Source organism: Phyllopteryx taeniolatus, chromosome 21 (genome assembly GCF_024500385.1).
Source record: "Phyllopteryx taeniolatus isolate TA_2022b chromosome 21, UOR_Ptae_1.2, whole genome shotgun sequence".
NCBI classification, from domain to species: domain Eukaryota; kingdom Metazoa; phylum Chordata; class Actinopteri; order Syngnathiformes; family Syngnathidae; genus Phyllopteryx; species Phyllopteryx taeniolatus.
The window spans coordinates 15747148-15773425 of NC_084522.1; the positions used below are offsets into that span (position 1 = coordinate 15747148).

Below are 26278 nucleotides of genomic sequence, written 5' to 3' on the forward strand. Positions count from 1 at the left end.
TATGTTTAAACATCTGGGTCTATTTCTTCCCTGAAGGTCTCTGCTGGGACCGTGAATGATGTATTTATTTATTCATCAGACGGTATTATTTTGGCAGCAGAGCAGCTCTACTCAGGAAAACCCACCAGCCCCCATGCAGTGTATGGTAATTAGTCTAGCTTGTTATTCTAGCATATTACTCTAGATTACAGCTACATGCTGCATAGTGAATTTGTGGTGCCGCAGGATAATTTTTCACATCAATGAACACAAGGGTACCAAGGTTAAGCAGCTGTGACCACGATAAGAAGACTGCCACTAAAGAACATGGAGTTATATATATATTCTAATAACAATCATGTCTTTGGTTCCAATCTGATACAGTGTATGTGTGTCACATCTTCTCAATATAAACATATTGTTTCCATCCATCTCTTCCAATTAAATAAATGATTCTAAGACCTCTTGACTGAGAGAGGGGTCAAGTGATATTTGTTTTCATAGGGACCCCATACCCTTGCGGCAATCATGGCCATCGTCAGCCGGCACCGTGGGAGACTGGTTAGCGCATCTGCCTCACAGTTCTGGGGGCCGGGGTTCAAATCCTGCCCCCGCCTGTGTGGAGTTTGCATGTTCTCCCCGTGCCTGGGTGGGTTTTCTCCGGGCACTCCTGTTTCCTCCCCACATCCCAAAAACATGCGTGGTAGGTTGATTGAAGACTCTAAATTGGCCGTAGGTGTGAATGTGACTGCGAATGGTTGCCGTGCGATTGGCTGGCTACCAGTTCAGGGTGTACCCCGCCTCCCGCCCGAAGATAGTTGGGATAGGCTCCGGCAGCCCGCGACCCTCGTGATGATAAGCGGTAATGAAAATGGATGGATGGATGAATCCGTCCATTGAACTATAGTTTGTTAAAGCTTACAAATAAATCAGCATAAGAGCCATCCATATTCTCAGCTAATGACATGCGGTGAACGGATGAATAATATAATAATTAAGCAGATAAAATTCTGTGATAAATTGAATGGAAATGCTCATAAATGGGGTCCTCAAGCAAAAATAACCAAAGGCAATAGAATAATGCAATCATTTTGGTTAATGAAGACATATCCGTGTACAGTACATCATATTATACATATTATGTAAATATGCCCCTCGGGGCTTTGAGCAGGATAGGAGAGAGCATCAGAATAATCTAATTGAACGCTTACATCACAGCATTCTGACTGGATGCTATACAGTATGTGCTATGATCTTCCGGCTATGTTCTTTCATGACATCATTGCAACATTGTTGCTTTTCTTGTCCATGATTTCGCCTCTGAAAAATCCAATATTTCAAAGCCAATACTGTATGTTTTTATGCTGGGAAAAATAATAACTCACTCAAAACAGGACATAAGTGGAAGATGTATCGCATTCCAAGGGTCCTACACTGAAATTTCAGATGGTCGGTGAGAGTGAGCGTCTTAACGAAACAAATTCCAACCATATATATATATATATATATATTTTATTTGTTTTATTTTTTTGGGAAACCACTTGACTATTTTCCTAATTTTAGTGTCAACCAATTGTGCTTGTGAGCCATCAATTAGATTTCATACTGCCAAGGGCACTACAGTGTATTTGGTGAGTGAGGATGTCAATGTTCTTTCAGGTGTCCAGAGAGCTTGCGTCCAGACACTGTCAGGCCCTGCTTACTGCCTTGCAAAAGAGACTGTTTTGTTACCCCATACAGTGACTGGAGCTCCTACCCGTCAACATGTCAAAAAGGTAGGTTTCTCGTTTGAGATTATGCTATATGTTTATCATATTTCACATATTTCACATAAGAACACACACGTTTTGTTTGGGGTTGTTGGGGAGAGGCGTGTTATGTGTAAGTGAAAGATAAAGGTAGTGTAATGCAGTGCAATATATGTAAACCGAAAAACATATTTAAAAAGTTTATGAATAAATCCTTTATTTATGTATCCTTTAATAAAGTTGTAATTAGTTTGAAAACTAATTCCATTTTAGCTTACTGTAATAACAGTAACAGGGTTTCAAATCAATGCTAATGTTAATTTTCGCTCGAGTACATGCTAGGTGTGTTAGCTGCTATGCTAACTGGCCAAGAACAAACTTAACTCTATGTATAATTAAAAAAAAAAGTCCTTGCTATTAGTATCTATTTTTCTGATAATATGAGTAACATGGTTGTGTTGGTTTAAATGGATAGAATGAATTTTGGTTATTTAGACCTCCATAGAGAGACTCTCTAACGTGGACTTAGTATAAAAGTGTCAATTTCATTTAAAAAAAAAAACACCTTGGTTTTGTCATACATGTCCAGTAAAGGCCCCTCTGACAGCTACTTCTGTTTGACCCAGTTTTGTATCGGCTTTATCCATATTTGGCTAAGACCGCCCCCTTCCCTCTGATTGGTTGCCTCTGTGTAGAACACCCACTTGTGAGAGCACGTGTTTGTTATGTTGACAGCGCTGGCTCAGGAGCGGAAAGGGAAGGTGGAGATCTTTGCTAGTGACGAAGATAAGTGCGAGAAATTCAAATGACCATATTTCAGGCCTCTCAGCAGACAAACGTCTGGAACTGAGGAATGCGTGGACAATTTTTATTCATATTTCACATATTTACTGAGGCACCATAGAGACAATATTGCATCCCAAATACTAGAAAAAGTTGCTTTGGCATGGAATGTCACCTCTGGCAGGGAAGGAGCCCGAGCTGGTGTGTGAGGTCGAGAAGTTCCGACTAGATATAGTCGGACTCGCCTCCACGCACAGCTTGGGCTCTGGTACCAGTCCTCTCGAGAGGGGTTGGACTCTCTTCCACTCTGGAGTATACTTATTGCTCCCCGGCTCGGCGCCTGTACGTTGGGGTTCACCCCGGTGGACGAGAGGGTAGCCTCCCTCCGCCTTCGGGTGGGGGGACGTGTCCTGACTGTTATTTGTGCCTATGCACCAAACACCAGTTCAGAGTACCCACCCTTTTTGGAGTCCTTGGAGAGGGTGCTGGAGAGCGCTCCCGCTGGGGACTCCATTGTTCTGCTGGGGGACTTCAATGCCCACGTGGGCAATGACAGTGAGACCTGGAGGGCGTGATTGGGAGGAACGGCCCCCCCGATCAGAACCCGAGCGGTGTTCTGTTATTGGACTTCTGTGCTCGTCACGGATTGTCCATAACGAACACCATGTTCAAGCATAAGGGTGTCCACATGTGCACTTGGCACCAGGACACCCTAGGTCGCAGTTCGATGATCGACTTTGTGGTCGTGTCATCGGACTTGCGGCCGCATGTCTTGGACACTCGGGTAAAGAGAGGGGCGGAGCTGTCAACTGATCACCACCTGGTGGTGAGTTGGCTCCGATGGTGGGGAAGATGCCGGTCCGACGTGGCAGGCCCAAACGTATTGTGAGGGTCTGCTGGGAACGTCTGGCGGGATTCCCTGTCAGAAGGAGTTTCAACACCCACCTCCGACAGAACTTTGCTCATGTTCCGGGGGAGGCGGGAGACATCGAGTCCGAGAGGACCATGTTCCGCGCCTCCATTGCTGAGGCGGCCGACCGGAGCTGTGGCCGTAAGGTGGTCGGTGCCTGTCGTGGCGGCAATCCCCGAACCCGTTGGTGGATACCAATGGTGAGGGATGCCGTCAAGCTGAAGAAGGAGTCCTATCGGGCCTTTTTGGCATGTGGGACTCCTGAGGCAGCTGATGGGTACCGGCTGGCAAAGCGGAATGCAGCTTTGGTGGTCGCTGAAGCAAAATTGTGCCCAAGTAAAGGTCTGAGGGAAAGGACTTTGACTCACAGGGGTTGGAAAAGAAGAGACGTGACAAAAACTGGACGGGAAAAACTAGGGAAGGAACCAGAAAAATCAAAATCTGTGTCAGAGTCAGAATCAGACAGGTTAACTAAATCCGGGCCATCTTCACAATCTGAAAAATCCGAATCTAAAAGAAAATGTGGAGGTAAAAATAGTAGGGCATGGTGAATCATCAGGAAAAGTGGGGGACACAGGTGAAAGGGACAGAGAAGATGGAAGAAGAAGAAGAAGAAGAAGAATCATCTTTTATTGTCATGAACATGCATGCATGCACACGAAATTTGTTCTCTGCATTTAACCCATCACAGTGAACACATACACATGTTAGTGGAACACACTGGAGCAGGGGGCAGCTGAAGCGCCCGGGGAGCATTTCGGGGTATCAGTGTCTTGCTCAAGGACACCACAGCCGTGAATCCGGGGGATGTTGGTGGATGGTCCAGTCGGGGTTTTGAACCTAGGTCCCCCACGGTGGCAGGCGATGATCTTAACCATTGGGCCACGGCTGCCGATAGGGCTTACTGGAGGAGGGTAGTTATGGATGGCAAACTGGGAGGCAGACTGGTCTGGCGTGCAGGGTCACACCGTGTTCTTCCCGCTGGGTCCTGTTTTGGTCGGTTCATTCGGTCACGTGGGGTTTTTGAAGTAGAAGAAGGCAAGGCAATAAAGGTGGAGGAGCTAAGTGCAGGGAAGCAGAGAGGCAAGGCAAAAATTATATTTAGTTTCCCCCAAAAAAGGTAAACAAGGAACATTGAAAAAGCAAATTAAACAAAGTCCCACAACAGATAACCAAGGTAACAAAGAAACACTTGAATAAACCTAAAACTGGAAACAAAACATGACTGGTGACTAAGACACCTAACAATGACAATGAACCGACAAGAACTAAAAGAAACCAGGGAAGTAAATGCAAACAAATTGACGAGGTAACGAGGAACACCTGGACAAGACACGAGTGGCTGGAGGGAGCTGATTGGTTGACACAAGGCAGACGGTTGATGAGAACAGGTGGCACAATAACTAAAGGAGCACACAAGACGTGAAAAACACGGAACACAGGAAAACTTGAAACAAAACAAAACACAATCCAAACCAAAACATAGACCATGACAATTTGTTATATTAAATTCTAGTCAATATTCTGACCACCAGTGTATTACTGTATCCACTTAAGATAATTTCACCTGGCGTTCAAGAGTTCATTTCCTGCCAGACAGAAACCTGTGTCTATTACATACGAAGTTATGTTTGCCATGCAAATCAGCGTATGTTCCCTGCACAGTAAATCAAGGCTTTCTACAATTTAGCTGTGCAATGCAATAAAGTTTCGATTCCATTCCTCTATTCTATTACTACAGTGGATATAACACCCCTGTTTGAATTGCAGGTTTATTTCGTCAGTAATGGGACCTATAACCTACACACCTCAATAAAAAAAAAATTGAATATTTTCAATAGGACAAGAAATAAAAAAACAACAACGGAAATTAATGAGTTTCCACAAGATTGTACACCCTCTTATAACTGGGATGTGGCTGTGTTCATAATAAACCTATCCCATTCAAACTCATGTTAAATGGGAGCCCGCACACACCTGCCACCATTTAAATTGCTGTTGATTAACCCCAAATAAATTCCAGCTGTTCTTAGTAGGCTTTTGTTTGCTTTCTAGCAGAAGCCTAAATGTTTTGTGTTTATACTGACTAGTTTTTCAAACTGTTGATAATTCCGTGCAATTTGTCTAAGGCCCAAGTTCCCGCTGAAGAAAATCTGCCCCAAGTGTTCATTTGGTGATGAGCATGATGATGATGATGATGTGTTTGCACCAAAGATACCATTTGGAATTATGCCCAAAAGGTTCAACCTTGGTTCCAATGGTCCATAACGAAATCTCTGAACACCATCCATCCATCCATCTTCTTTTACCGCTTCTCCTCACAAGGGTCGCGGCCGTGCCGGAGCCTATCCCAGCTATCATCGGGCGAGAGGCGGGGTACACCCTGAACGGGTCGCCAGCCAATCGCAGGGCACATAGAAACAAACAACCAGCCGCACTCACATTCACACCTACGGGCAATTTAGAGTCTGCAATCAGCCCACCATGCGTGTTTTTGGGATCCGGGAGGAAACCGGAGTGCCCGGAGAAAACCCACGCAGGCACGAGGAGAACATGCAAACTCCACACAGGCGTGGCTGGATTTGAACCCCGGTCCTCAGAACTGTGAGGCAGATGTGCTAACCCGTCGTCCACCTTGCCGCCATCTCTGAACACAAAATTTGTTTTGGTCCAATGAAGCCAAGGTTGAACTTTTTGAGGTGTACATGTTATAGGTCACATTAATCGTACAAAAGAGATTTAGAAGGTCTAATTTTTGTATATCACAAAAACCTGGAATTTGAAAAGGGGTCTATAGACTTTTTATAGCCACTGTAGATACAGGACCTCAGGAAAACTTTTTGGAATAGTTTTTCTTGTCAGCAATGTTGTCGTTTGGTTGCCCGTAGGTGGAAAGACAAAGAAGAAACAGTACAGAAAACGCATCATCATCCAGTTACCAGCCAATGGAGGGCAAGAGTGTCCAGAAGTGCTGATGCAAGAAAAAGAGAGTGATGCTCCCTCTGTCTGTCCAGGATACAGGTACGTGTCCCATTTCATTGTTATAGCCAGCAACTGATACTACAGATATTCAATTTTAGTCATGTAAAATGTTTTGTTTTAACAAAATGAGATAGTTACTGTTGAATTAAATAATGACATTTTATACTCTATCGCATAGACCAGAGGTCACTAACTGACCTACAAAGAAATGCTATCATTCGAGACATACAGGGCGCTAATACAATATTTTTAGCGGCGCAGCATTACAGGCTTTACGTGAATGAGCAATCACATCACAGTAAGCCATCCCACGTGGCTTGTGGCTCGTATTGTTTGTTTCAAGTCTGCATCTCAGGCTGCAATCAATGACTGTGCGCAGACCAGACAAAAAGACGACAGCGTGGAAGTTGAGTTGAAGACGGTAAAAGTTCAGAAAACAGCTGATGAAGGAAACTTTGGAACAAATCGCGCCTTCCCCTAAAATTTCAATGGGATAGGCTCCAAAGCGGTACAGAAAATGGATGGATATTTTTCTGAAGTTCCAAGCACTTTATTTGAACACATACTGTATAATTTTCCATTTGATTTACTTCCTCATATTTTGAAATGCAGCCCTACTTTTATTTCGTAAATAAGAGAACATTACACAGTTGTGCCCATACATTTTATTACCCAGTCAGACTTTTTGTAAGATTGAGTGCTTGTAAATATTTGGTCACCAACCGATGCAGGTTTTTAATAACGAATAACTTTATATTCCCCACCTCATTCTTTAGATGGAAAACACACAAATGGCGAAGATGCCAAATGGTTCCATGGTCAGTTCGTCAGGATAGCCCTGGAGCTCAAGAAACTTGTGGATCAGGCCTACAGGTTCGAGGTGAGGACACGTGCGCATGGGCACACACACACACAAACTAAAAGGTGTTTAAATAGTCATGTAGAGACAGTTTTAGAGATACTGTTTTTATGTAGTACTTCTAAATATTGAGTGGAGATTAAACCCAAAAATGGATATTTTAACAACACCTTAGTAGGTCAATGATTAAAGTAGTTCTTTTGTTTTCTGACTTGATATTAACTAGCTGCTCTGTTGTGATGACTTATAATATGTATAATATGAATGCATATGAGAATACTGGCAGTTGACTTGCAGAAATGTACTCTCTCAGACTCCCCTAAAAGTCTCCGACATACTAAGTCCATTATCTAATTCAATGATGAGCATCCTGCTCGACAACTTAGATATCACTTGTCACAGTACACTCAGAGTGGAGAGAGGCAATTCAATACACGCCTGTATCTGTTCACCATTTCACTCATTACTGAGGAAAGACTTTATAGCCTTGACGTCTTTTTTTTTTTTTTTGTCCTGTTCGGCTGTTAGGTCAAGCAGAATGGAGGCTCTGTATCCCTTTTATGCCGGAACAGTTTCACTGTGTCACAGTGGAGTTTTTAAGCTTCCGCTGTGGTATTATAATTGAGGTTTATTGAGAATCAGACTTGATCAGTCGAACAGAACAAAGTTTCTAGAAGGGAGAGAGAAACAAAGACAAAAGACAAAGCACTAATTGGAAAGAGGATGAGAGAAGTAAGTCATTACATTATCTACAACAATGAAACATTAAATATGAGTGTTGCATGGAGCTGTAGTGCTACACCCTGTGAGGGAAGGACAGGACAAGATAGAACAGGACAAGGACAGGAGAAGAAGCATGCAGGACCAAGTGTGGTGGCATTAATCATGTAAATTATAAAAGTCTACAGGACGAGAGTATAAGTGAGGGGATGCACAAGCGATTTGCATATTCATGAGTTATTTGTTGCAGTAGGTGCGTGACCCCACACCCAGTGAAAGAGCCCTAGGGGTGTGTGCCTGCGGATACATTAAAGTCAATTGATACCGTTTTACATGCACAAAGACTGACAGAAGTGTCCTGTAATTGCTGTGGCCGCACCACGGTGGCTGAGGACCCCACCCAATCAATCGAGGGGCGGGATCGGTCCTCAGGGTCCAACCGAGAGCAGCCCGGCGGACGGGACACGTCCCACACCGAGGGACCCAGGGCGGTCCGCCGGCCCCAACGAGGCGCCCTGACAACTGGCCGCAGGGACCCAATGCCACCCCCCCAGCCAACCACCCCACATGCCCCAGCACCCCCCATCCACCCACAGGAGAGTCAGACGACTGGTTAGAGCGTCAGCCTCACAGTTCTGAGGACCCGGGTTCAATCCCCGGCCCCGCCTGTGTGGAGTTTGCATGTTCTCCCCGTGCCTGCGTGGGTTTTCTCCGGGCACTCCGCTTTCCTTCCTCCCGCATCCCAAAAAAACATGCATTAATTGGAGACTCTAAATTGCCTGTAGGCATGACTGTGAGTGCGAATGGTTGATTGTTTCTATGTGCCCTGCGATTGGCTGGCAACCAGTTCAGGGTGTACCCCGCCTCCTGCCCAATGACAGCTGGGATAGGCACCAGCACGCCCGCGACCCGCGTGAGGAGAAGCGGCTCAGATAATGGATGGATGAAAACAACAACAACAACCTCGACAACAAAGAATATAGAATTACATTGTTTACTTTCACACTTATGAAAATAGTCTTGCTATTGTCAAATGGCACTCAGGCAAAGGAATCAAGAGTCTAGATTTAGCATGTTGAGGAAAGGTGACCAGCTATCTTCGTATATGTGTGATTGATCGCCCTGCAATTGATTGCCAGTCAGTTTCATCAGCCATCACTGTATGTAAGTGTATGTTTTTTCATTTAATGTTTAAGTGTACTGTACACTCGGCAGATTACATACAGTACACACATTCAAGTTTGTCACAATTGAGCGAAATTATTGTTTATTGTTTCAACATTCCACATTTTTACATTCATGAAATTAAAATAACTTTCAAGAACTTTTCTAAGAACATTCAAGAAACACTGGAAAATCAAGCTTTTTGTCTGCTATTTTTGAAAAACTGCAAATAGTTCGAGAATGAAACAAAATGGGTGGATGAAGCAGATTTGGAAACCAAAGGCATATCGAAAAAACAAACATGTTCCTTGCGTAAAATTATTATTATTATATTAATTAGACAGTGTCCAACAGTGTCACAAATTAAAAACATATCCATTCAGATCTCAGAAATAACACCAATCATTTTGCCATCTGCTATTGTGTGAGTGCCAAATGGTCGCCACATCCTGGGACTTGAGCTCACTCTGGTGTATTGTAACAACAGAATGAGACTCTCTCCAGTGGCATTAATGGTAAAGACAACTTGCGTGAAAAAGAAGAAGCGTTTGTAAAAGACCCAAAAAAGACACTAATATGCATTCGTGTTAAGTAATAGAAGAAAAATCCTTCTAAGATTTGTTTTTCTTCGAAACAATGATCCCCTTTTAATAGATAGTAACTGCCAATGATTCAAATACTGTATTCACATCAGTAAAGTCAACAGATTTGCAAACAGAAATTAGGTGGGCCGTGTCGTTACGGTTATTGATCAAATTATATGAAAATGACCCATCTGTAGCTGCTGTCTTCTCATACTCATAGATTAATAATCACAAACACAACCCCAAACGAATGGATGACGTTTGCCTTGCAATATTTGTATTTATAATGAGGTGAGGGTTAAGCCTTCTTGAAAAGTCGCATTGTGTCTCTCATCCCCAAAGCCGTTTCGTGTCGGAAGCAGGATGGTGGACAGGCTGATGTTGAAGCTTGTCTGAAGTTCTCCAGGTCTATGCCACCTCTCACCCAGCTCTGCCAGCTGCCCTGCCAGGAGGACTGTCAACTGAGCAGCTGGTCCAAATTTTCCCCTTGCACAGCCAACTGTGTTGGTGTCAGGGTCCGCAAACGGACGCTTGTGGGTAAGTGGCAAGAAAGTGATGAAATCGATGTTAATAGATTGTATTTACAGTATACACATGTAGATGTATATATAGAGCTATTGAAACTGTTGATCTGTAATGCTTCAATAGCTAATAGCTAATTTGGGATCATTTTACGCTTTCAATTTTGCATTGCACATTTGGGGAGACCTTTTTCTGTTCTAACGTGACACTGATCCAGTGTTCAAAACAAGGTTCTCGAAGGCCTGTACATACGCAACAAAAACAGAGAAACGTGTTTGTTTAATAGAGGTGGCAAGAACAAGAGCAAATTTAGTTCTGGCCAGGGCATGTCGTGCGGGTAAAACGGGAACGACAACGTACAGTAGCTGCTTAAAAAATGAACACCCAGTATTTGAAGAAATGTGCTAGCTGGAAATGGTAATTTTCCTTCAGATTAATGTCCATGAAGAATATTGTCTCTTAACTTTTTCCAAATATTGTTTGAACATTTTAAAGCAGGCGGTCGTCTACTGGTCTTGTATTTCTGCAGGTAAGAGCAAAAAGCGAGATCAGTGCAAGAACCACCAGATGTATCCGCTGAGTGAAACTCACTACTGCCCGTGCAACAAATACAATGCTCAGCCTGTGGGCAACTGGTCCGACTGTATACTTTCCGAGGGCGGCCGCATGGAAGGACAACTGGGCATGAAGGTCCAGGGCGATATCAAGGAGTGCGGTCAAGGGTATCGATACCAAGCCATGGTTTGCTATGACCAGGATAACCGCATCGTAGAGACTTCACGCTGCAACAGTCACGGTGAGTTTAAAATGCAAAACTAGACATAAAATAAAATATGGACAATTTAAATAGCAAGTTTAGATTCAGTTAAGGCTGATCTGCAACCCATGATTGTCATGAACATGGTTAGGGCGACGGCGAGGAATGCAAGGCAAGAACATGGTGGACCCAATTGCAGGGAAGCAGGGAGGCAAGGCAGGAGTGCGGGAATCTCAAAATAATAATATTTAATTCCAAAAAGAGAGGTTTAATAGACGGGCATAGGTCGGTACACAGGCAGGCAATCCAAGAGAGGCAACAGTATCCAAAAACATGAGGCAAAGAGACAAGGTCGATAATCGGAACAGGGTAAGGTCTTACTGTGAATCTATGACGTGGAAACAAGGAATGCTGGAACGCGACGACAAGGTACAACGAACTGGCAACGAGAGGAAATGAGACACGAGGTTATATACAAGGGGTAATTAGGGTGAACGAGGCACAGGTGATGAAGATGCTCACATGAGCAGGTGTGTGTGAAACAGGGGGGGGAAGACAAAACCCGGAACACACACACATATGACAGTACCCCCCCCCCCCCCCCTTAACGGCCGGGTCGGTTCATTCTGTCATGAACATGGTTAGGGCGACGGCGAGGAACGCAAGGCAAGAACATGGTGGACCCAATTGCAGGGAAGCAGGGAGGCAAGGCAGGAGTGCGGGAATCTCAAAATAATAATATTTAATCACAATGATGAAACAACTGGCGACTATGACATGGCAAGACATGTGACAACGACAATGAACCGACCAGAACTGAAAGAAACCAGGGAACTAAATACAAACAAATTGACGAGACAACGAGGAACACCTGGACAAGACGAGTGGCTAGAGCAGGGGTGGCCAACTAGTCAGAGACTAAGAGCCACTTTTTTTTCTGTGTTACTGCAAAGAGCCACATACACGGGTACACATGAACATCATCTTTTAATCATGTATGCACGCATACACAGACCTCTGCTCAGCCAGATCTAATGAAAAGAACCACACCAACATGATAATATCAGTAATTTTCAACAGTTAACATTGTGTGCACTGTCTCACACACACAAACTCTCAGTTCAAGCAAGTCCACAAACAATAATAGAATAATTTTCAATAACATCTTTCTCTTACTATGCTGCTTAGTGAGACTTCTGGCATTCCTTATCTTGAACAATCCTGGCTTGTATTCTGTTGTTGCCACTCTAAGCAATTCTTTCAAATGAGTGTCAGTCAGAACAGATCGATGCTTTGATTTCACGTTTCAGGGTAGAAAACACAGACTCGCAGACGTACGTTGACCCAAACATGGACAGTATCTTAACCGCAGCTCGTTTGATGTTGGGGTATTTTTCAATTGGCACACTTTTCCAGAACTCAACGGTCCCTTCCCTTAAAACAGCTTTCAGTTGATCCTCCTCACAAAGGTCGATCATCTCCAACTCAGCCGCAGCCTCATCTGTGACGAGCGGGGCTTTCAAACAGTCTGGCTTCCAAGCCAGCTGATATGATGCAAGCGTTACGGTCTCTGAGTGTTTTGTAAATGTTTTGAAAAACTGCACCTGCTTTTCAAAGCGACCAACTTGTTCTTGCGAAGTTCAGTCCCTTTTGGAAATTCCTGTTCCATGTTAGGGTGGAGTGAGCTGAAGATTTGAAGCTTTGAAATGCGCTAATGCTGCGTGACATATAAGGCAGATCGGCTTGCCATTACGTTTAACAAAAAAATATAAACTCTCCCACTCTGGCAAAAACGTCCTGTGTTCTTCTTCATATTTTCGTTTGGCTGTGCTTTTTTTCCCTGCCATTTCAAGAGGTAACTTGACGGAAATTGTTTACAACACAAATGATGTCACACCAAAGATTCTCTCGTCGCTCGTTTGACGTCACTCAAACAGGCTTACATGGTCAGTGTGCCATCTAGCTGTAGGGGGAGTGAATGACAGCGCCAGCCAAGCATTTTTGACGCATGTCATGTGACAGCTCCTGAAGAGCCGCATGAAACTAGTTAAAGAGCCGCATGAGGCTCGCGAGCCGCGGGTTGGCCAGGATTGGTAGAGAGAGCTGATTGGTCGACAAAGTAGACGAGAACAGGTGGACACAACAACCTAATGAGCACACGACAAACATGGAACACAGGAAAACATTGAACAAAACTAAACACAACCCAAACCAAAACACAGACCATGACAATGATAGAGACTTTTGTGATTTAAAATGTAAACATACAGCGACCATTAAACATATAATGATCCAAATTTAGATCTCTAAAGATCCAAAAGGTTGCATTAAAAAATATATATATTTGAAAAGATAATAATGCTCAGTTTTGACTAGGGAAAATAACCAGTTCTTAGATGCATTATAATTAGATAGTAAAATAACAATGCTGGCGGAATGAAACAAAATGTTGAACACGTGCGTAAGTCTATGATTACAACAATTTCTCATATCGTATGTTTTTTAAGCATCTTATCGTGGCTACACTTTGCATTCCAATTTTTAAAAGACATATACTGTGGACAAAACCATTCCGAGTGCTGTAACCAGATCACAGATGTCACGGGAACAAACAAACAAAAAAATGACCTCTTTCTCATTTTGAGATCCATATTTAATGGTGAGGATTTCAAACGGGGATTGAAGTGGGACACACCTGGAGACGAACATTATATGTCTTGAGATCTTGTTGGTACATGCATGTAACATTCAACAGACAACAACAAATTATTAAAGAGGAACTTAACCCTTTTTTTTCAAGTATTTTTTAAGAATACGTTTTATGTGCCACCATGAGTATAAACACAATGCCAACGTCACGTGACCATACCCGGAAAACACTCCCGTGTATGCTGTGATAACTAGCATAACTACAGGTTGATGATGGTTTCAACAACATTGTAGCAAGTTTGGGTTTTGGCTATAGCGGCACAGTTGGCGACTGGTTAGCACATCTGCCTCACGGTTCTGAGTTTGCATGTTCTCTCCCTGTGCCTGCGTGGCTTTTCTCCGGGCACTCCGGTTTCCTCCCACATCCCAAAAACATGCGCGGTAGGTTGCTTGAAGACTTGCCCGTAGGTGTGAATGTGAGTGTGACTGTTTGGTAGTTTCTAAGTGCCCTGCGATTGGCTGGTGACCAGTTCAGGGTGTACATCGCCTCTCGCCCGAAAATAGCTGGGATAGGCTCCAGCACGCCCGTGACCCTAGTGAGGATAAGCGGTTAAGAAAATGGATGGATGGATGGGTTTTGGCTTTTATCTTATTTAAGATAGATGGGGTACCGGTCTTATACTAGCAACATATTTCCACACACAGTGTTGTATCGTGGCAGTGTCGTGATGTTGGTGCGTGTAAAGTGCTTATTAGCACACAGTTGTTGTACGTGGATTATTGAACCTAACATTTCGGCGATGAGGATGGAGCTCCACGTCGCGCCACTCCCTTCGTTCCTCGCCACCAGTCCTGTGGTACCTCAGGGATAAATTGTTGAACCAATTTGTCGACTAATTGATGAGTCAATTTCATGACTCCGCAGCGTTTAATACTTCAAGTCAACTAATCGCAAATCACGTTTTTTGGCATCCCATCGTCCATTCAGCCAATTTACAGAGGATTTTTGAGTCATCTATCTGCTCCCATCGGCGGACTATAACCAGGTCAGAATCAGAATCATCTTTATTTGCCAAGTATGTCCAAAAAACACACAAGGAATTTGTCTCCGGTAGTTGGAGCCGCTCTAGTACGACAACAGACAGTCGATTGACAGAGAACACTTTGGAGACAGAAGGACATTGACAAAAAAAAAACAGTCACTGAGCAGTAAAGGGTTGCTAGTTATCTGGAAATGGAAATCTGGTACATTTTTTTTTTTTTTTTGACAATTGTGTCCTCTAGCACTTAGAGCACTTCGAATGACTAATATTGCAATAGTCCGGTGCAATGACCAATGTGCAAAGGGCGCCGAGAGTGTATGCGGTTTAAAGTGACGAGTAGTGCGATAATCTGGGACAATGTTGATTGTGTGTGCATAGCAATTTTGGTCTGGTTCTCAAAAGAGCACCAGAGGTCGTTGCTTGGTGCTCCTTTTCCGACACACCGACCTCACTGAATCAACTTAACGACTTACAGAATTGGACGGCTGATTTGGCGCAGTTCTCTAGGACAGTGGTCCCCAATCTTTTCTGCACCATTTTTTTTTTCAGTAAATATTGATATATATCACAATATAAAACAAAGAATCTTTTTTTTCAATCCTAAATGTTCCTTGTTACTGTCAAACTTTTAAGTTAAATATCTATGATATATATTTTTTCAAATATATTCTCTTATATATATAAGTTTCAGACAAGTAAGTCCCAAACTCTAAAATTGTTGACTGAAGTGAAGTCACGTGACTCAAGTCAGCCACCTTTGATATACAGTATACTGTCATTTTGTTTTCAGGGTACATTGAGGAGGCTTGCATCATTCCCTGTCCGTCCGACTGCAAGCTCAGTGAGTGGTCCAACTGGTCACGATGCAGCAAATCATGCGGCAGTGGCGTCAAAGTTCGATCGAAATGGCTCAGAGAAAAACCATACAACGGCGGTAGGCCTTGCCCCAAACTTGACCACGTCAACCAGGTGATTTGTTTCATAGTAGATTGTAATTTCTTAAGGTTTAATTAGCTTTGACAAATACTGTATGTAATTTCAATGACATTACTGTTTTTCTTCTCGCTCCTTTGTTGAATGCATTTCGACCACAGGCACAAGTAAGTACTTCAGTGTTTTTCTTCATTGACGTTTACTATTTTTTTCCTGCATACTTGTAAACTGTAGTACTGTATAAATGTTCCTAACGAGACCAGTCAGGTGATTTTGCCATTTGCTTAAATTAGGTATATGAAGTGGTGCCCTGCCTCAGTGACTGTGGGCAGTATGTTTGGGTGGTAGAGCCATGGAGTGTATGGAAAGTTAGCAATGTGGACCTGAAAGACAACTGTGGTGAAGGCGTTCAGACCAGAAAAGTCAGGTAAAGATTTTGCTCAACAATATGTCAGATTTTTCAAATACTAGAACTATATATTACTGTACATCCAAAATAATTTCAACATGGCTTGGTTGTGATATATTGTATCAAAATCAAGGGGCACGGTGGCCGACTGGTTAGAGTGTCTGCCTCACAGTTCTGAGGACCGGCATTTCAATCCCCGGCCCCGCCTGTGTGGAGTTTACATGTTCTCCCCGTGCCTGCGTGGGTTTCCTCCCACGTCCCAAAAACATGCACGGTAGGTTAATTGAAGACTCTAAATTGCCCATAGGTTTGAATGTGAGTGCAAAGGGTTGTTTGTTTATGTGTGCCCTGCGATTGGCTGGCAACCAGTTCAGGGTGTACCCCGCCTCCTGCCCGAAGATAGCTGGGATACGCTCCAGCACTCCCGCGACCCTCGTGAGGAGAAGCGGCTCAGAAAATGGATGGATTGATGTATCAAAATCAAATTCATATAAATCACAAATGCCACAATGTTATAACATTTCATTTTACATAATGATAAAAGGCGGCACGGTGGCCGACTGGTTAGAGCGTCAGCCTCACAGTTCTGAGGTGCGGGGTTCAATCCCCGTCCCCGCCTGTGTGGAGTTTGCATGTTCTCCCCGTGCCTGCGTGGGTTTTCTCCGGGCACTCCGGTTTCCTCCCACATCCCAAAAAACATGCATTAATTGGAGACTAAAATTGCCCGTAGGCATGACTGTGAGTGCGAATGGTTGTTTGTTTCGATGTGCCCTGCGATTGGCTGGCAACCAGTTCAGGGTGTACCCCGCCTCCTGCCCGATGACAGCTGGTATAGGCTCCAGCACGCTCGCGACCCTAGTGAGGAGAAGCGGCTCAGAAAATGGATGGATGGATAATGATAAAAGAAAATTCCAAAAATGTCATATGTCTGCAAGTCAATGTTTTTAGCTCATGCCATGACATCTTTATTTCGGCCTCGTAATCACATGGGAGTCTTTGTAAATATTAAGGCAAACAGCTTCTTTCTGCTAACTAAAAATAATGAGAACTTTTTGTACAACAGGTGTATGCTGAACACAATAGACGGCCCCTCGGAGCAGGTGGAGGACTACCTGTGTGACCCGGAGGAGATGCCTCTGGGAGCTCGTAACAGTCGGCTGCCCTGTCCAGAGGACTGCGTGTTATCAGACTGGGGAGCCTGGAGTCCATGTCCACTGGTGAGAATGACGTGCACTGCTTTAACAGCTTTGTTTCAATCTACCATGGACAAAATGGAGGGAACAGGATGGGCAAACATGACAGGACGTGATTGCCGTGAATGCCCGGCGAGATGTTTAAATTATCAATGCATTTGCTCTTCAGAGAACCCTTCATTAAACTCTGCTGGGGCAACAAAAAATGTGCCTCATCGATGCCCAGCGTCCATGTGTCATTTGTAGAAAGCCTTGACAGAATGTGACAAATGTGAGGGACCCCTTTGAAACATGATGGGCCGGGGAGGAACGTAGTGGCATCCGTGGTGAACCGTGGGCCAAAACGTAGTGCGCCTTTGAGCCTCCAGGACCCAGCAGCCCCATCTCCCCATGGCCTGTCTCGGAGATCGTGATAGACCGTGAAAATTTGATATCATGGCAAAAATCCCAAAGTGGACAACGTTTTGAACAAAGAGGGCAGCCGTGGCCACTCGGAACATAGTGCAGACGAAGCCTTACTCATTGCTTTGGGACGAAATGTCATGTTTTCTCATAAACTACTATTTAATATTTGCTATATTGATTTATTTCAAAATATATCCATCCATCCATTTTCTGAACCGCTTATCCTCAAGCGAGTCGCGGGAGTGCTGGAGCCTATCCCGGCTAACTTCAGGGCAGGAGGCGGGGTACACCCTGGACTGGTCGCCAGTCAATCGCAGGGCACATAGAAACAAACAATCATTCGCACTCACATTTACACCTACGGGCAAATTAGGGTCTTCGATTAACCTACCATGCATGTTTTTTTTGGGATGTGGGAGGAAACCGGAGTAAAAATATATATTATGCTAGAATTTTAACTCCGCAAAGGACACTAAGAATTGAGTTTCAGTGGTTTGTTCAAAGTGGCAGACCACCATCTCTCCTATTAATTATTATTTCTTTTTTATCCGCAGCAGGACTTGAATCCTTGCTTCTTCTTGCACCAACTAATATACTGCATACAGTGATCTTTACAAACACCAAACTTTTCATTTTCATTTATATTTTGTCCTTGCACAGATGTCAACACTCCACTGAGTGGGATAGTAGATATAAATGTAATAGTAAGCATTGTTCATCATAGCATACAAATGTAGCCACCCTTAAAATTGTAGCATGATGGTGAACATCGTTGTGAAAAAAAAAATGTATTCCTCCTTAGTTTCTGGAGCTTAGTTAATAGTTAGCCAACTATCGATTTGCTGAACAGTGAAATTCATTTAGTTTACCTCTCTTCATTGGTTTTCTAGTGGCAATGAAAGTAGATGTCGTAGTTGTTGTGTCTGTTATGTTCGAGGTACAAACCTTTCATTTTGTTGTTGTCATTTTCCTGACATCCAAAGCATTCTTAAATCCAAATCTAATAATCTTGGGAGCTCCCTTTACTGTATGCTTCATGAGATGGCCTTCGCATCATAGAACACTGCTGGGCTGCCAGGTTTGCCCTCTAAAAAAAGAATACTTTCAAAAACAAAACAAATGACACACCATGTGTAAAATGCAACTATCAACCTATCGATCCATATTCTGTATCAATTCATATCGTATCTACTCTTCCTTTGTTCCTTAGCCTTGTAATGGGAACAGTACACGAGAGAGGAGGGCTTACCCAGCCCGGCAGCCAGGAGAGGAGAAGCTGTGTCCTCCAACCACCGAAGCAGAGCTTTGTAAACTCAACAGCAATTGCTTCCACCATTCCTACAACGTCACTGGTGAGACTCAAAGGTCTTGGTCAATCATGTAGTCCACAGGTCTATAGAAACAATTCATGTTGGGTTCATATTGAAGGCTGGGCTGAATTACGACTCGGCCAAGTGTGCCTGAACAAAGGTAAACCTTGTTTCTCTATTGCTGTGTGATCTGTGCAGACTGGAGTACCTGTCAACTGAGTGATAGAGCTGTCTGTGGAAATGGTATCAAAACCCGCATGTTGGACTGTGTGCGGAGCGACGGCAAATCTGTTGACCTGAGGTTCTGTAAAGAGGTGGGTTTCATTATTTATTTATTTTACCTCTTACACTCACAAATAAAGCCAGAGTCAAGACAAATAAATATCTTTCAGCTTGGCCTAGAGAGGAAGTGGCAGATGAATGCGTCCTGTGTTGTGGAGTGCCCTGTCAACTGCCAGCTGTCCGAGTGGTCGGCGTGGTCCGACTGTACACACAAATGCGGACTCCAAGGTATGTGTAGCTTAGTTCTTGGGACTTTTTAAAAGTCGGAGAAAGCTCATAACACCCAGCTCAGTCTAAAAGGACTTGGCTTTGGACCAAAGAGTAGCAGGTTAAAGACGAAATTCTAAAATGTGAGACTGCTTGCAAGAGGAAAACCATTTAATGTCTTGCGCATTACTAAGAAGCGCTTGAGCAAGGCACTGAATCCCTAACTAACATCACACTCTTGCACAGTGTTCTGACTCATCCCACCTCGCACCTCCCTGATGCAGGTTTTGACATTTTTAGACAGTTAACCTTGATCCTGGTTGAAAGCTATCAAATGCTAGGTAAAATGTCTCATTTGACATGCACTAAGTATCACTTGTGTCCAATATATTTTTTAAGCAGCAGAGGAAAATCTTCAGTTGGGTGTGGTCATTACCATAATGACTGAGCAATAAAGGGTTAATAGTTATCTGGTAATGCTGGTACATTTTTATTTTATTTTTTTTGACAACTGACTATTTGTCGATGTGCACTGAATGGAATTTTAATAGGGTTTCTTCATACAGCAGTATACTTTGTTGACTGCGAGTGAGCCATCACTGCTGACAACTAGGATCTCGTGTGATAATGGTTATCATCAGAAGTGCATCGTGATGTGAGAAACAATTTTTACAGCCCATATCCAACTGAAAGGGGGATAATGTATCCTCGCAGGTCAATAATCAACGGTCAATTACGAGTGCTGTGGGGCTCAGGAAGCCCTCTGCACTCCACGAGTCTGTGAGAAGAGCAACACCCAGAAGTGTCTCTGTTCAGAAAAGTTTTCTTTTGAGTTTAAAATGGCTTACTTTCACAAGGATCCATCGCCTTAGTTTGGCCACAGGTAGAATCCAGGCCGGGTCTGTTTTGCGCTTGTCACTGGTGCCATAAATCCTCGCGGATCCTTGCCTTTCCAGCTAGCCTGCTGGCTAACTAGCCACCCCCATCATCTTACATAAGCCATAAACAAAGGCTATTTCATATATACAGACCCAGACATTCACACCTACGGGCAATTTAGAGTCTTCAATGAACCTACCATACATGTTTTTGGGATGTGGGAGGAAACTGGAGTGCCCGGAGAAAACCCACGCAGGCACGGGGAGAACATGCAAACTCCACACAGGCGAGGCCGGGGATTGAACCCCGGTCCTCAGAACTGTGAGGCAGAAGCTCTAACCAGTCGTCCACCGTGCATATATATATATATTATATATATATATATAATTGTCTTTTCTGCCTCCTTTCCCCTGTCATCAGGCAAGCTATGGAGAAGACGAACAGTCATCCAGGCTCCGCAGGGTGACGGGAGACCTTGCCCAACCCAGATGCAACAGCGGAAGCCGTGCCTCGTGAAGCCCTGCTACAGCTGGAGATACAGCGTGTGGTCTGAATGCAAGTCTGAGGTGAGCCAACCTCCAGCTACATGTATCTTAGACAAATACACATTGTGAACATCATCTTTTGGACAAAGGTTTAGAGACACATACCTCAATCAATTCATTATCTGGAGTAGACTTGGCACACTGGATACTGAAGCATTTTCGACAAAACTATTACTTCAACTCATGTGGGAACAGTTTTGGGAAGGTGCTGTTCCAGAATGACTGTGCCCCACAATACAAGGTTCTATGAAGGCATGTTTGGATGACTTGGCTACGGAAGAACTGGCCAGTCATTTTTCCCTTTTTGGATGAATGGGCAAAGGCCTGGTGTCCCAAATGATTATTCCGATACTAGAAAGAACCTAAAATGCACTGTTAGTTTTTACAGGGAGACTTTATTTTACCTTCTCTAAACTTTTGAATGCAAATGTTTGAGTACGTTTTGCATAACTTACCGTTCTCTAACAAGAAGCTGATTGGCAATTTTCATAACAGGTATTTGAGCCATGAATAGACCAATACATTTCCAAGGACTTCACTTCTATGCCTTCCAAGGACTCTTCCAGTCTTTCTGTATCTCTGTTGTGACTTACTGATTTCGTCAACGGTTTGGTCTTCCTAAAGGCATATTTGTTTAGTTATCGTCTCATTTTATGCAGTAAAACAGGTCACTGACTATAACTAAGAGGAAAATTCTTCATCAACAAAATTAACACTGGGCAGCACGACTGGTTAGCACATCTGCGTCACAGTTCTGGGGACCGGGGTTGAAATCCCAGCCCCCCCTGTATGGAGTATACATGTTCTACCCATGTCTACCTGGGTTTTCACTTTTGCACTCCGGTTTCCTCCCGCATCCCCAAAACATGCGTGGTAGGTTGATTTAAAGACTCTCAATTGCCCGTAGGTGTGAATGTGAGTGCAAATGGTTGTTTGTTTATATGTGCCCGGCGATTGGCTGGCGACCAGTTCAGGGTGTACCCCACCTCTCGCCCAAAGATAGCTGGCATAGGCTCCAGCACACCCGTGACACTAGTGAGGAGAAGCGGTACAGAAAATGGATGGAAAATTAACACTGATTGCAGTATTACAGTGTCACAGCTCACACATGAAAATTGGATGTATGGTCCCGAGCTGAACAAATTCAGGGAAGCCTGCATGCCCACAGAAAATGAAGTAGGTTAATATTCACCCATTAGGGATGATTTTTGTGTGTGTGTTATCCAGTGGACATCATTGACATTTAACAATTGTCTTTGGTTTTACCACCATCTTTTTGACCTTTTGCATTGACTCACGTACAAATTGTACACTGCAAAGGTTTAACACGTTACAATACATTTTCTTTCATCCCAGGGTGCAAGGTGTGGTGAAGGCTTGCGCTTCAGGAACATTTCATGCTTCGTGTCAGATGGATCTGATCTACAGGGAAGTCTGGTGGACGATGAGCTGTGTGGAGAACAAGAACCTGCGGTGGACGGAGACACACAGATCATACTGCAGGAGTCCTGCACAGTACCTTGTCCAGGTAACAGCTGAGTGAAAGGTTATAGGTGAAATTCAGTGAAATGATTGAATTACTGCCATATTATTACATTTACAAATTGAAATACATACATTCATAAATAAATACATTTGAAAATAACGTAAACTATTCATACTGTTTTTAGGCGAATGCTACCTCACAGATTGGACAGTTTGGAGTCCATGCCAGTTAAGCTGTGTTAGTGGGGATGATCTGGGTTTTGGCTCGGTGCAAGTCCGCTCTCGAGCTGTTGTGGCTCAAGACCCTGAGAATCTGCTTCAATGTCCAGAACAGGAGCTGGAGGCCAGGCCATGTACAGGTCAGAATTGAGACATTACTGCTAAAAGCTGAATCCAGTTGTTATTGATAAGTAAATAATTCTGCTCATGATTGTCCTTTATATATGTTCTGTCATATCATTAGAATTGACTGAGTTGTTTTTCAAAGCTCTTTAATAAACGTAACATTCTACCTCCAGAGGGGCAGTGTTTTGAATACAAATGGCAGGCTGGACCATGGAGAGGCTCATCGCGGCATATCTGGTGCCGACGTTCGGATGGACTGAATGTCACAGGTGACTTCTATATGTCACACATACTACAATATGCAATATGCAACATCCGTCCATCATGGCGGCTACATTCTGAGCCCAAGCCCAAAATGTGCAATATACAGACCATGTAATTTAAAAAAAATAGATTTACCCAACCCACGCACTTCAAACATATTTACCATTACTAAAAAACACTTTTTAAATGCATTGTAAACAGATTTGAACACACAAAATGCAAGCTTAAGCTTATTGAAAATATGTTATGTACATACTCGTAGTTTCTCTGTTTTAGATACTGCATGTGTCTTTAACAGGTGGGGCAAAGTGGGCTGGCATGTGACATCAGTGAGTTCTGTGTGAGTGTCTGGGTGTGAGCCGTGACTGACAGCAGCTTCTGCCTGAGCATCCTTACTGTGTTTAGGTCGCATTTTGGGTGAGGAATTTGTCGTGGTGGTGTGTGGGGACGTGGGGAAGTTAAGGGGAGTGAAAGAGGCAAGGCAGGGGACTAGGGGTAATCTAAAAAATATATTTCTTTTTTAAAAAGCAAAACAATGATGCAGGGCGACAGGATAAATAAACACTAAATTAATCAAATACAAAACATCACTGATGACACGTACATAGGACAATGAAGCAAGACTGACTGAAAGAAAACAAGGAACTAAATACAAATATACTGACGAGAAAACAATGAACACCTGGGCATGACACGAGCGGCTGGAGAGAATTGATTGGTACACAAGGAGTAGGGCTGACGAGAACAGGTGGAGACAAAGACATAACGAGCAGACTGGGAAGGCATGAGTAAAGGAGCCATGAAAACAAGATATATCATGAAACAAAACTACATCCAGTCAAAACAAAATGTGAAAAGGCACAACATGACAGTTACTTTGTGTTACTGTATTCCCGGCATTCAATAATTGGCTGAAAAGTGCATCGGTGACCATGGCTCTCCTTTCCCACATGCATGGGCATTACAGTAAGTAAGTAAGTAAGTAAGTAAGTATACAAGTTGTGTCAAAAATGTACCAGGACTAGTGTCACAAAAGATATACAGTGGCTGAAATAAGTATTTAACACATCACCATTTTTCTCACTACATATATTTCCAAAGGTGCTATTGACATGAAATTTTCACCAGATGTTGGGAACAACCCAAGTAATCCATACAGACAAAGAAAGTAGAACAAATAAGATACAAAATTAAGTTGTGTGTACGAATGTGAAATGACACAGGGAAACGTATCAAACGCATGAAGAAAGGGAGGTGCACAAAGGCATGGAAAGCCAAGACGACACCTAAAATCTATCAATAATCCAAGAGCAATCCAGACCCTTGTCAGTGCAAATGAATATCAGATGGGTCAGTCCTAATTGATGGCCTACAAAAAGGTCTCATTGCCGAGGTGTGACTCAAGACACATCGCATGATGGGTAAGAGCAGAGAGCTGTTTCAAGCTAATTGTTGCAAAACATAACGATGGCATTGGTTACAGGCGCATATCTAAGATTCTGAATGTTCCAGTAAGCACAGTTGGGGCCGTAATACATAAGTGGAAAGCCAATCATGCCACCATAGATTTGCCTCGATCAGGTGCTCCTTGCAAGATTTCTGACAGAGGAGTCCAAAGAATAATCAGAAGAATTGTCCAAGAGCCACGTACCACCTCTGAAGAGATTCAAAAAGACCCGGAATGGGCAGGTTCTATTGTCACAAGGAAAACAGTGAGTAATGTACTCCGCCGCCATGACCTACGCTCACCACATAAGACACTATTGCTGAAAAAAAAGCATGTCAAAGCTTGTTTAAAGTTTGCTGAACAACATTTGGACAAGCCAGTTTAATATTGGGAGAATATGGACTGGTCGGATGCCATAATGCACACCACGCAGGAGAAATGGCACTGCACATCACCCTAAAAACACCATACCAACAGTGAAGTTCGGAGGTGGGAACATGATGGTGTTGAGCTGATTTTCAGCAAATGGTACTGGTAAACTTCACACTATTGAAGGAAGGATGAATGGGCAAATGTACCCAGACATTCTTGAGAAAAAAATCTGCTGACATTTAGGAGGATGATGAAAAGAAAATGAGGGTGGACATTTCAGCAGGAAAATGATCCAAAACATACTGCCAAGGAAACGTTCACTTGGTTTCAAAGAAAAAAAAAAATAAAGCTGCTAGAATGGCCCAGCCAATCACGTGACTTTCATCCACTCGAAAATGTATGGAAGGAACTGAAACTCAAGGTCCATAAAAGAAGCCCACAGAACCTTCAAGATTTGAAGACTGCTTTTGTGGAGGAATAGACCAAAATCACACCAGAGCAATGCATGCGACTAGTTTCTCCATACAGGAGGCGTCTTAAGCCGTCATTGCAAACAAAGGGTTTTGTACAAAGGATTAAATAAATACCAGTTGGCGTATTCAATACTTTTTCTCTGTGTCATTTTTACACACAACTTAATTTCTGAGCTAATTTGTTCTACTTTCTTTGTATGTATGGGTTACTTGAGTTGTTCCCAACATCTGGTGAAATTTGCATGTCAATAGCGCCTTTGAAAGTACATGTCGTGAGAACAATGGTGACGTGTTAAATACTTATTTCAGCCGCCGTATTTTAAATACTACCCATAAAAACTACATATTTTCCCCTTTGAAGTAATCCCTCTAACACACTTTCTCAGCCTTCCCTTCCACACCTTCATGCACTCCTGGAATGATTCTTCCCAGATCCTCCGCAGCTCTGACGTCACGGCTATTTTGATGTTTGACGTCTTCAAGTTGGGTCGCCATGATGACCCCCTTCAGTTAGGGAAAGGGAAAAAAATCACTTTGAGCCATGAGGCTGCCCTATCTAGGCGATGTTCTTCTCGGCCAGGAACTTTTGTATTCTCAGGGCATTGTGAGCAGGTGCAGTGTCATGGTGAGGCAGCCACCAGTTCACCTGCCAGAATTCTTTTTTTCTTTTTTGTTTGTTCTGTTCAGCCACGTGATTATGCAGGATATTGGATCTGTGAGCCTCATTATGCTGGAACAGTTTTGCTGTGCATCAGGGGAGTTTAATACTCCTCCCTGTGGTTATTTGTATTGTGATGTTTATTGGAAATGCAGCCGGCCAGATGTAAGTTTTGGGATGGAACAGACAGAGAGAAAAGAGAGCACAGTACATAAACACAAAAGGGAAAAAAACAGAACCATAGCAGAGAGACAATTCATATGATTACTGTACAATAATGTTACATAAGATAAATGTTCCTTTCCTGTGAAGGAAGGGATGCAAGAACTAAGGACAGGACAAGGTAGGATAGGGCAGGACAGGAGGGGGTA

At 43.3% G+C, this 26278-nt stretch overlaps 1 protein-coding gene across 1 annotated transcript in view; it reads left to right on the forward strand.

Annotated features, from left to right (window-relative positions):
* The window catches only part of thsd7aa (thrombospondin, type I, domain containing 7Aa), a 134228-nt gene that overhangs the window by 96416 nt on the left and 11534 nt on the right, over positions 1-26278 (forward strand). Inside the window, exons 9-24 of the mRNA XM_061760496.1 lie at positions 1639-1754; positions 6309-6441; positions 7179-7282; positions 10072-10266; positions 10781-11047; positions 15491-15669; positions 15795-15800; positions 15927-16060; positions 17106-17259; positions 18851-18992; positions 19149-19264; positions 19343-19460; positions 20739-20884; positions 22220-22391; positions 22534-22707; positions 22867-22962. Coding sequence (XP_061616480.1) covers positions 1639-1754; positions 6309-6441; positions 7179-7282; positions 10072-10266; positions 10781-11047; positions 15491-15669; positions 15795-15800; positions 15927-16060; positions 17106-17259; positions 18851-18992; positions 19149-19264; positions 19343-19460; positions 20739-20884; positions 22220-22391; positions 22534-22707; positions 22867-22962 — 2252 coding nt within the window. The remainder of the gene's footprint in view (positions 1-1638; positions 1755-6308; positions 6442-7178; positions 7283-10071; positions 10267-10780; positions 11048-15490; positions 15670-15794; positions 15801-15926; positions 16061-17105; positions 17260-18850; positions 18993-19148; positions 19265-19342; positions 19461-20738; positions 20885-22219; positions 22392-22533; positions 22708-22866; positions 22963-26278) is intronic.